Here is a 12,538-nt window from a genome sequence, read left to right as displayed (position 1 = left end):
TCGTCTAATTCATGTTACCTTCAGGGAAAAGTAGTGTTTCTTCCCAATGAAGAGGCGTATCTGCGAGAATTAAAAGATTTGTTGTTTGTTGAAAGTGAACTCTACAAACACTAAAGGCAAAATATCCAAATCTACAATAATCTGTTCGCATCATTCAATGCTCAAAACATGATTGATACGGTTCTGCACCATATGATTAGAGAATCTGTGATCCCACGACAATTAAAGCTAATACAAGTTTAATTTCAAAATAACCACAATTTGGTCAGGTTTATATTTATGATCACGGAGAAGCGATGCAACATAGAATCAAAAGAGTTAAACGATTGGACGTGTTGGAAATTCTACTGCCAATAAGGAATACAAATCCATGCATCTAAAAGTATCGCACTTTACACAAAGTTTATCTACAAAACACGGACAAAGAAGGTTCTTGGATTTCTATATGAATGTGAAAGATCACACTTGCATTTATAATAAACCAATTTGTGATGAATTGTCAGCAATAAAAGTTTCAAAAGATGGAGATATCAAAGACAGAAGTTTAAAAAGTATTTGCATGTTAATTTCAAAGACAAACAGAACGAAAACATAACTCAACGATTACCTCTAACGCAGCATGAAACAATTTTATTTCAATTTATTACGTTTTACTATTTTTGTCCATCCATCCATCCATCCTCTTCCGCTTAACCGAGGTCGGGTCGCGGGGGCAGCAGCTTAAGCAGAGAGGCCCAGACTTCCCTCTCCCCGGCCACTTCTTCCAGCTCTTCGGGAGAATCCCAAAGGCGTTCCCAGGCCAGCCGGAGACATAGTCCCTCCAGCGTGTCCTGGGTCTTCCCCGGGGTCTCCTCCTGGTTGGACGTGCCCGGAACACCTCACCAGGGAGGCGTCCAGGAGGCATCCTGATCAGATGCCCGAGCCACCTCATCTGACTCCTCTCGATGCGGAGGAGCAGCGGCTCTACTCTGAGCCCCTCCCGGATGACTGAGCTTCTCACCCTATCTTTAAGGGAAAGCCCAGACACCCTGCGGAGGAAACTCATTTCAGCCGCTTGTATTCGCGATCTCGTTCTTTCGGTCACTACCCATAGCTCATGACCATAGGTGAGGGTAGGAGCGTAGATCGACTGGTAAATTGAGAGCTTTGCCTTACGGCTCAGCTCCTTTTTCACCACGACAGACCGATGCAGAGCCCGCATCACTGCGGATGCCGCACCGATCCGCCTGTCAATCTCACGCTCCATTCTTCCCTCACTCGTGAACAAAACCCAGAGATACTTGAACTCCTCCACTTGGGGCAGGATCTCTCCCCAACCCTGAGAGGGCACTCCACCCTTTTCCGGCTGAGGACCATGTCTCGGATTTGGAGGTGCTGATTCTCATCCCAGCCGCTTCACACTCAGCTGCGAACCGATCAGAGAGAGCTGAAGATCACGGCCTGATGAAGCAAACAGGACAACATCATCTGCAAAAGCAGTGACCCAATCCTGAGTCCACCAAACCGGACCCCTTCAACACCCTGGCTGCGCCTAGAAATTCTGTCCATAAAAGTTATGAACAGAATGGTGACAAAGGGCAGCCCTGGCGGAGTCCAACTCTCACTGGAAGCGGGCTCGACTTACTGCGGCAATGCGGACCAAGCTCTGACACGGTTGTACAGGACCGAACAGCTCTTATCAGGGGTCCGGTACCCCATACTCCCGAGCACCCCCACAGGATTCCCGAGGGACACGGTCGAATGCCTTTTCCAAGTCCACAAAACACATGTAGACCGGTCGGGCAAACTCCCATGCACCCTCCAGGACTCTGCTAAGGGTGAAGAGCTGGTCCACTGTTCGCGACCAGGACAAAACCACACTGTTCCTCCTGAATCCGAGGTTCGACTATCCGGCGGACCCTCCTCTCCAGAACCCCGAATAGACTTTTCCAGGGAGGCTGAGGAGTGTGATCCCTCTATAGTTGGAACACACCCTCCGGTCCCCCTTTTTAAAGAGGGGACCACCACCCCGGTCTGCCAATCCAGAGGCACTGTCCCGATGTCCATGCGATGTTGCAGAGACGTGTCAACCAAGACAGTCCTACAACATCCAGAGCCTTAAGGAACTCGGGCGTATCTCATCCACCCCGGGCCCTGCCACCAAGGAGTTTTTGACCACCTCGGTGACTTCAGTCCCAGAGATGGGAGAGCCCACCTCAGAGTCCCCAGGCTCTGCTTCCTCGTGGAAGGCATGTTAGTGGGATTGAGGAGGTCTTGAAGTACTCCCCCCAACGTCGAAGTCGAGGTCAGCAGCGCACCATCCCCACCATATACGGTGTTGACACTGCACTGCTTCCCCTCCTGAGACGCCGGACGGTGGACCAGAATCTCCTCGAAGCCGTCCAAACGACGTTCTCCATGGCCTCTCCAAACTCCTCCCATGCCCGAGTTTTGCCTCAGCAACAACCAAGCCGTTCGCTTGGCCTGCGGTACCTATCAGCTGCCTCCAGAGACCCACAGGACAAAAAGTCCTATAGGACTCCTTCTTCAGCTTGACGGCATCCCTCACGCCGTGTCCACCAACGGGTTCGGGATTGCCGCCACGACAGGCACCGACCACCTTGCGGCCACAGCTCCGGTCAGCCGCCTCAACAATAGAGGCACGGAACATGGCCCATTGGACTCAATGTCCCCACCTCCCTCGGGGCGTGGTTGAAGTTCTGCCGGAGGTGGGAGTTGAAGCTACTTCTGACAGGGGACTCTGCCAGCCGTTCCCAGCAGACCCTCACAACAAGTCTGGGCCTACCAGGTCTGACCGCATCTTCCCCACCATCGAAGCCAACTCACCACCAGGTGGTGATCAGTTGACAGCTCGCCCCTCTCTTCACCCGAGTGTCCAAGACATATGGCGCAAGTCCACGACCGACCACAAAGTCGATCATCGACCTGAGGCCTAGGGTGTCCTGGTGCCAAGTGCACATATGAACACCCTTATGCTTGAACATGGTGTTCGTTATGGACAATCCGTGACGAGCACAGAAGTCCAATAACAAAACACCGCTCGGGTTCAGATCGGGGGGGCCATTCCTCCCAATCAGCCCTTCCAGGTCTCACTGTCATTGCCCGTGAGCATTGAAGTCTCCCAGCAAAACGAGGGAATCCCCAGAAGGTATGCCCTCTAGCACACCCTCCAGAGACTCAAAAAAGGGTGGATACTCAAAACTGCTGTTGGCATACGCACAAACAACAGTCAGGACCCTTCCCCACCCGGCGGAGGGAGGCCACCCTCTGTCCACGGGGTAAACCCCAATGCACAGGCTCCAGTGGGGGAAATAAGTATGCCCACACCTGCTCGGCGCCTCTCACCAGGGCAACTCCAGAATGGTAGAGAGTCCAGCCCCTCTCAAGGAGATTGGTTCCAGAGTCCAAGCTGTGCGTCGAGGTGAGTCCGACTATATCTAGCGGAACCTCTGACCTCGCACTAGCTCAGGCTCCTTCCCTTCAGAGAGGTGACATTCCACGTCCCAAGAGCCAGTTTCTGTAGCCGAGGATCAGACCGCCAAGGTCCCGCCGCCACCACCCAACTCACACTGCACCCAACCTCCTTGGCCCCTCCCATAGGTGGTGAGCCCATGGGGAGGAGGACCCACGTTACCTCTTCGGGCTGTGCCCGGCCGAGCCCCATGGGTGCAGGCCCGGCCACCAGGCGCTCGCCATCGAGCCCCACCTCCAGGCCTGGCTCCAGGGGGGCCCGTGACCAGCGTCCGGCAAGGGAAAGCGTCGTCCAAGGTTTTATTCTTCATCGGAGGTTTGTTGAACCGCTCTTTGTCTCATCCCTCACCTAGGACCAGTTTGCCTTGGGTGGCCCTACCAGGGGCATAAAGCCCCGGACAACATAGCTCCTAGGATCATTGGGACACGCAAACCCCTCCACCACGATAAGGTGACGGTTCAAGGATATTTTTAACTATGGTTAATTGCTTGCTGTAATGTAAAATAGTTCTATTATGCATATGTAACAGTTCCCATAAAAATAACGATCTGTTTAAATTGTACATCCACTTACCCATACACGAGCAATGCCCGCCCAGGGTTTAGGAAGTGAAGTGAGCAGGGGGCAGAGCCCACTAGTTATCTACAAAACAAAAATGGCTAAAATCAAATGTTTGTTTGTGAATAAAAATTCCAAACATTTTAGTCATAACTTTGCTAACTTTAATATTTTTTTTATTCTTTTTGGAGATCTTTATGCTAGTGTCTTAATGTAGGTGTTCCAGATAGGCTTTATTTGATCCCAGGTGAAATTAAAAAAAAAAAAAACATAAATAAAAATATAAATAATAAATGAAAATATCCATACACACACCAGAATGAAAGAAGAAAATTAAAAAGAAAGAAAACTTCTAACTTGCCAGTCCCAATCCCAGTGAGGCACTTTGCAGACATTTTGATGTTGATATAAAGGAGCACCAGTAGTGTTTCTTGACATACTTCTGCTTAATAATTTTTTGGCTTAAAATTCTCAGTGTTTGCGTGTCAGAGAGGATGTGCAGCATTATTTTATAATGGCACTCAGTTCTGTTTTCATTGTCTCATTCGCTACTTCCTCCATCAGATCCACATCACATCAGTTGGTTTGTTGATTTAGTAGGCGTTTCTTGAAGTGACAGAAGATAGTGTTGAAGATGTGAATGCAATCTCCATTTTTTTTTTTTATTATTATTAATTTTTCTTATGTGCTGTTGAGAAGGCAGTAAGCTAGACTGAAATGCTCTGTGGTAATTGCTTTTTTTATTTTACTTGTCACTTTTAACACTAGCACATGCCTTCTGTTCTGTATCTTACCAATATTTCAAACTGGACACAGTGATGACCAGCGCAATTTTCTGTGCTGTGGTGTGGTGAGCTGGTAACATCACTTCTAGAGAGGTCCTCCGAATCAACAAGCTAATTAAAAGGGCTGGCTGAAATATGAGACACACTCTGGGCCCCACTGGAGGTAGTAGCAAAGGAGGGAATTAAAACAAAACTGAGTGACATTAGGAACAAAGCTGCACATCTTCTCTCTCTAACACACTAACATTGAGGACTTCCAGCCTATAAATTATTCAGCAGAAGTGTTTGAAGAAACACTATGGGACATCCTTTATACCAACAGCATTATGCCTGCATAATGCCTCCCTGCAAAAATTCTTTCCATTCTTTCCAGTCATTCTGGTCTGTGTTCAGACCTTATGTTGTGTGTGTGTATATTTATTTATCTGTCTATTTATATATTTATTTATGTAAAGAACTTCTGTAAAAAGCCAGTTTTCTAACTGGGGATAAATAAAGTTCTATTTATCTGAACTAAACAAATTGTAGTATATCCTACACATTCTTGTAGTGGTCTCTCCTGCAAAGATGAAATTGTATTTTAAGCTTTCACCATTGTGATAATATACAGTAGCACCCACTGTTAATAGCAACAGAGCTGTAAAAATGGCACATTGTAACAATAGAAACTGAGTGCTATCAACATAATTTTGAAAATAAGTTATTTCGATTTGCAATGAGCAAGGTTGGCTAATCAGCTAATACTAATTTTCATATTATTTAAGCTGATTTTATGCTTCACTGCTGCAAAATGCATTTTGATTACTTTATACATCAAGTAAATAAAATAAGCATCTATTAACATTAGTGTCTCTCCTTTATTTGGCTGTTCAGATCTCCTCAATATGTTACTACAGCCAATAAAAAGAAAAATGGTAAAAAAAAAAAAAAACTGTGAAAAATTATGCAGAAATCCAGGATACTGGGTGCATTTTCAAAGCCCTAAATTTGTGATGATACATTTACTTAAAAATCTACAATATACTGTATGTTTCCAATAAAATTAGAAGACTTGCTACTTGTCTGACACCTTTATCCAAGCCATCTTGCAACATCTGAGATGTATCATTTGTTACATTTCTTTTATTTTACCAGTTGGAGCACAGGCAGGTGAAGTGACATGCTGTTAGTCATAGAGTATCAGTACCAACTCAGGGTTTGCTGTCCAGAGCCTTAACCAGTACACCACTCTGCCTGCCTAAAATTTTTGTATTTTTTTTTTTGCATTAAAAACTTCCAGATGGCAGATTTACAGCAGGAGCATCAAAGAGAAATAGAAGGGCTGTTGGAAAATATAAGACAGCTCAGTCGAGAGCTCCGGCTTCAGATGTTAATTATTGACAGTTTTATACCACAAGAGTACCAGGTAAAAAAAAAACCAATAATAATAAAATAATAATTGTATTCCTAACTTTTGCTACATTGCATGTATTTAATTTGTACTTGGTCACCTACTGCTTTGTTTCTGGGAAACGTTTGTTTGCTTCTATGCATATTTAACAGGGAGCAGAATCATTACTTTACTTTTTCCTGAAATATGTTAATATTATTTAATCATTGCTTCCTTCTTTTTTTTATACATTCTGGAACCAAAGTGTTTCACAATTATATACAATATTGTCACAGTTGTCACAATCATGTAAATACCCAGTTTACTTCAGTAGTAGAAGATGCAAGATGTGTACATCCAGTAAGTTGGGGAAGGTAGCAAAAGACCTGTAGCTAAATTCAAAAGATGTTAACACAGCCTGTGGAATTAACTGCTCTAATGTTTAGCTTTCTTTATTTTTAGGAAATGATAGAAAACTATGTTCACTGGAATGAAGACATAGGAGAGTGGCAATTAGTAAGTATTGTACTTATTCAATTTCTTAAAAGAAGGTGAAACAAAATAGTAATGTAATAAACAATATTTTTAATTCTATAAAGAAACCCAGTTTTACACCAATTTCTATAAAAAATCCTTTTATTAACTTTAGATTTACATCCCTTTTAGTCCTGGTAACATTTAACACAGAACTAATTCCAGATGTTCATTCTTGTTTTCATAATAGTAAATATAATTCCACATGCCCTGAAACATAATGTTTCTACCAGTACTAGATTATCTCAATAGCATGTATTTTCCAGAATTTGCAGTTGTTCAAAGAAGTAAAAAGAAGACAAATTTAATTCTTTCCATTTCTCTTTGACCTTTCTTTTTTGTTACTTTAGAAATGTGTTGCATACACTGGAAATAATATGAGAAAACAAGCCCCGCTTGCAGACAATAAAGAAAAGGATGTAAGTATACACAATAACTTACTAAGTCCACAAAGAATTACTTGAATTATTATTACCACAAAGAATTACTTGAATTATTATTACTTAAATAACCAATGTATAACAAAAGAAGTTAATGTCTTGAATGGCAGTATTAGTAAGTGACTTTTGCATGTATAAACTATTCAGATAAATTAGAAATTACTTTGGCAAGGATTGATGACTGAACAAATTAAATTATCAGAAGTTAATAAAAGTTTTTAGTAGAAAATATCTTCTCTGTTTTACCTATTCCTTGCTGTAGATTTTACATTATTCATTTATTCTGAAGGATTAGTCTTCCTTGATTTTTTTGTAATTTTTTGTGTAAAGGATGATTAAAGAAATTAATTCATTTCGAGAGAACAAGAAGGAGAAAGCATGTTTTATGACCATGGATTTGCCATTTCTTTGGAATGTGGAAATAAAAGGAAAAATTTTATTTGGCTTGAAGTATTTTTCCAAGACATTTAAGTACTATTTATATTTTAAATGTGTTTTTTTTTATCTTTTTGTCTATCACTAATGTGTTTCAAAGCCATTTGAGGTGGACCTGTCTCATGTTTACTTGGCATACACTGAAGAGAGTCTAAGACAGTCCTTAATGAAGTTAGAAAGACCTAGAACTTCCAAAGGAGGAAAATCACGGCCTAAAACAGGAAGACGGTAATTATATTAAGAGTGTTTCAACATGTGCTTGAGTATATGAATGGACATATTAATATCTTCAGTTCCCAGTCACTGTGTGAATTTTGCCCATGATTCCTGCCTGTTTACACTGTTTACCCTTGTATCACAAAGATATGCTTAATAGTGTAATTGGAGACTCTACATTGGCCATGGTGTGGATGTCTGTGTGTATGCATTAAGTGTGCACTTCAATGGACAGCTAACCTGTTCAGAATCAAGACATGCTTTGCTATGTAATTGGGAAAATCAAATAACTACCCCAGTTTTTTTTTCTTGAAATATACAGTACAGTATAACAGTCAAGCACTGTTGGTTTCAATCACAAGCCATTTCTAAGTACAAATATAAGTTGGTAGAAAATAAACAGAAAGCCTTAACCAGTATATTAATATCAAGAGCTATCATTTGCCTTCAGAACAGCTTAATTCCTTCAGTGAATGCTGTCATACAAATCATAAATTTTAGGACACTGAACCATTCTTCATATGTTCTTACAGTCTCTGCTTCAGAGCTTTCCTTAAAGATTTAATGATGTTAAGAGGCTATGGAAGGTAAATATGTTAATCCTGGTTTTCATGAACCCACACTTCAGTAGTGTTAGCACTGCTAGTGAGACATTATTAGGGCCCACGATTTACCGCGGCCCGCAGAATTTAACGCCACACCGCAGAATTTAAGGTTTTGCAGCGGTAAAACGCCACGCTGCAGAATTAACCTAACTGCCACGGAAAATACCAAATCTGAATGAAATCTCACCATTTGAGGCATATTGATATTAGTATGATTAGTTTTGATTACTTCTTTAAGTCCTTTCTTTAGCCTGTTGCATCATCTCATTAATATCTCGTTCGTTGCTACTGAAACAGTGGAGCTACAATCCAGTTAAAGAAGCTGTCAGCATTGCTGCAAAGTACTGATAAATTTAACAAGCTGAGAGCTGAACTTGAATTTGTATCTGTTCACTGCCAGCCAATTATGAACACTCTGACTTCTTTTGAGACACAGTCATTCATGGCTGTCAATGTCTACAACAAAGTGTCTGACTTACTGTCTTGCCTGAAATCGTCCAGATTTCCAATTGCAACCAGCAGCTGTGAAGATGCAAAGCACAATGCTGCTGCTAAACACAAAGAGTATGTTGTGGGAACCAAACAGCCGGCAATAGGCCTATTCAGATCTGTGAGAATATTTGATCCACAACAGCTACCACTCTTATCAAAGAATTTTGCTGACCATGCACAATCAGTGCCAACAATGATGGCTGCAGCAGATGAATGGCAAGCTTGTGAAGTAATTCCAGCTGATATCACTGCTTTTTGGCGTGCCTTAGAGGACAGACTGCCTCGCTTAGCAGCTCTTGCTAAAGATTACATTGTGTTGCCGAACTCTTCTGTTGATGTGGAACGTTCGTTCTCAAAATATGGATCGGTGTTGACACCACTGCGATATTCTCTGTCGCAAGAAAACCTACGAGCCTACAGTGCCGTTTTCTTCAACAATAAATAAACAATAACTTTAGAAACATTATTCAATAGTTTGTTGAGAATAATATTATGCCTACATATGTTTCAGCATCGTTTTTCCTAAAGCAAATCTGTGGATTAAAATGTGCGGATGTGAACACTTTGATATACTTATTTGATTAGTATTACGAATTATGATTTATTATTAAGGATTAAGAATAAAAAAAATTGAATTTATTTTGCTTGGGTTAAGAATTAGTCTTATGGAGTTCTGGTACTGCATTTGCCCTGCTGCTGTACGCCGCGGAATTTAAAAAAACATGACGCGGAATCTGCGATTTCTTGCCGCGGTACTCGTGGGCCCTAGACATTATCATCCTGGTTAAAGGGGAATGTCACAAGGGAACAGTGTCTGCACCTGCTAAATGGCCTCTTATTTCTTGGTTATTGGACCATGCAGAGCAATCATCAGACCTAATGATTCCTGTGAGAGGGAAAGCAATACCATTTTGAATTCTCCACCATGCTTATCAGTTGGAAACTGTTGGAATTTTGAGTTGAAAGCATCCTTTGTCTGTCTTCAAGCATAACCCTGTCCTTATGCAGGAAATTAATGAAAACTGAATCATCATTGTACAGAGACCTGCGTTTGGTGCAGTTTACACCAGGTTAAGCATCCCTGTTCATTGGCATTGGATACAAGTGATTGCTCAATGGCAAGCTTGTCATAAATTCTAGCATTGTAAGGCTCTTAATGTAGAAGTTTTATTATTGTTAGGCCACGGAAATGCTATTTCTGGGGTCATTTTTGATTCTGTACCTTTTGTGGAGTTATCCTGAGTAGTATCCATCTAAATCTCTCAGTGAACTTTGATATGTAACTACTGTTTCTCTTTGCTACCCCAGTTTGTCCATGTTTGGCAAATGCTTTCCATAGTTTTGAGAGATTTTCCTTGCTACTTGAATAATTTTTCATTTTTGTGACTGATTCACCTGAAATTTGGGCTCTATTGACTATTTAAAATCTTTGGAACTTTGTTTGAAACCTTACATATCATAGTGCTAATTCTCAATTATAATTGGCAATTAACCTAATATGACTCAGCTGCCTTTTTATTTGGGATTTAGCTGCTTTCAGCTTTTTTTTTATGGTGTTTCTGTTGTTTTGCCTACCACTTGTTGCTTATGTAGGTAAGAGCAGTGAAAAATTACACTCTTTTTTTTTTCCTGCTTCCGTAACCTGGATGCTGATGAACAGTCAGATTTAATCTTTGAGTGCATAACTCTCTCTTGACAGTTAACATTCAAATAAAAATCTGCAATGCTGTCTGCCAGCTCCTAAAAGTGGGACATAACCACTGGGAAACGCTGACTGTCTCTTGGCAGTGTGTCTTTGCAGTGCTTCAGAGGGTGCTATAGTGATATACTGAAAAAATTAAAATTTTATTTTTAACTTTGCTTGGATTAAATGGAATAAAAAAGTCACCTGTTGTTTACAGACTTTATATTCTTGCTAAGGGAATTTAGCTTAATAGGGTTTTCTCATAATTTTTTGTGTGCAATGATTGGTTGATTTCCTTGTTGTCCTCTTTTTTACTGGCTTCATAAAAATCATAAGTTTATGTGTATTTCTAATATTTATGTACTGTCTTTTTCATATTTTAACTGCAGAAAACGCTCCTCAAAACCAGAAGCTGTAATTGAGTCCCTTCTGCAGTAGGATCTCATTATCCTTCAAGTTAACTTGAAGAAAATGTTTGTTGTGCTCATTAAAGACATTCAAGGGAAATGAATGAAAAAGTGCAATCTCTAACTAACAGGTATCCATCTTCTCATTGCTACAGACAACATAGTTTCAAGAACTATGATTAGCTAAAGGACGCCTATGATAGGCTGCCTCTATCCACATAACTGTGGCTATTAACTTTATAAAACCTGCTAGGCACACTTCAAATATCACAGTTTGAGATGCCAGCTTCATTTGTGCCCTATAAATTCTGTAAAAGACAACAAATAGATTTGTCACTTACTGTTAACAAAGTAGAAAATAGTTTTTATTTGTCATTAGAAAATAATTTTTAAATTATAGGGACATACATTTATGACCTGTAGTTTGACTTTTTCTCAAATACCAGTCCATCACAATCATATAACCTATAATGTGCTTTGGCCCCTTTTACTGTGAACTGGCTGATAAATTCAGATTGTTTAGGGAGTCACAATGATATTGGTTGAGTCACTTACACACTACACTCCATCTTGATTTTTTTGGAAGTTTTAGATTAACCCACTTGAAAACATCTTAAAGGTGTTTTTTTACACTACCACTGTTTTGTCTTCATTAAATAGTATACATGATTGTAAGCTTCCCAGTTCTTTTAATTTTCAGAATTTCTGTCTTAACTAAGTCTCCCTGTAGATTTCTTTTTTTTTTTTTTTGCAGACTTAAAAATATATTGCTATTGTAAAATTGCATTGTAAATCATTGTTGAACAGCCACTACAGTTACTGTATTGTGTTGTATTTATTTTTATTTAAACAAATAAAAAGGTATTTCATTTTGTCTATCACTTAGTGACATTTAAGTATAAATGACCCCATGCTTATTTATCAATATTTTGTTTTTATGTCGGCGTACTATGCCAGTAATATCTGGATTTTAAAAGAGGTTCACCAGCCTCTTGCAATATGCTAATAACTTAAGATTTTTCAAGAAGCACTGTTAAATATTTTTTACACAGGGGTATTGCTCTCCAAGGGTTCTGTATGCAGATTTACTCTCTAAGGCATTTGTTGAATGTTAAAACTGTTTATTGTCATAACATACAGTAATTACAGTACCTCTGTGAACTGCAGTGCAACACCTGCTTATAGTAGCACTGCAATGATTCACATGCATCTAATGGAAGTGGAGGGCCGTTTGTGGTACCTCGGCCAGCTGATGTGTGTGCCCTTGCTCCGTAAAGCCAGCATTTTAAGCCAGGCCTTATCCTGAAACTACAGATCTGACTTCTATTGTGAACACTCCTCTAACATGCAAGAAAACACTCAATTTGGAGACCTTCTATAGATACGGTAAGAATATGCACAAATTAGTGGTAACTGTATGATCGCAACTATAGAGTTTGTAATGCTTTTAGATTTCTTTATTTATTAATTTTTTATTGTTGCTATTGAAAACTGACACAGTTATAATAATTTTGTGGTTTTTAATGTATTTTTGCAAATTG

The 12,538-nt window shown here is 40.4% G+C and overlaps 1 protein-coding gene across 2 annotated transcripts in view; it reads left to right on the top strand.

The window, feature by feature from the left end:
- kif3a (kinesin family member 3A) overlaps window positions 1-11,878 on the top strand; it is a 46,617-nt gene extending 34,739 nt beyond the window's left edge. For both annotated transcript variants that reach the window (XM_039774682.1, XM_039774683.1), the window contains 5 exons: window positions 6,095-6,220; window positions 6,647-6,700; window positions 7,069-7,137; window positions 7,694-7,821; window positions 10,980-11,878. In XM_039774682.1, coding sequence (XP_039630616.1) covers window positions 6,095-6,220; window positions 6,647-6,700; window positions 7,069-7,137; window positions 7,694-7,821; window positions 10,980-11,028 — 426 coding nt within the window. In that variant the 3' untranslated portion in view covers window positions 11,029-11,878. The remainder of the gene's footprint in view (window positions 1-6,094; window positions 6,221-6,646; window positions 6,701-7,068; window positions 7,138-7,693; window positions 7,822-10,979) is intronic.
- Window positions 11,879-12,538: the final 660 nt, after the last annotated feature.

This window comes from Polypterus senegalus, chromosome 13 (assembly GCF_016835505.1).
Source record: "Polypterus senegalus isolate Bchr_013 chromosome 13, ASM1683550v1, whole genome shotgun sequence".
Lineage (NCBI taxonomy): Eukaryota > Metazoa > Chordata > Cladistia > Polypteriformes > Polypteridae > Polypterus > Polypterus senegalus.
Note: the sequence above shows the minus strand (reverse complement) of the source record. Positions and strands in the feature narration are given on the sequence as shown.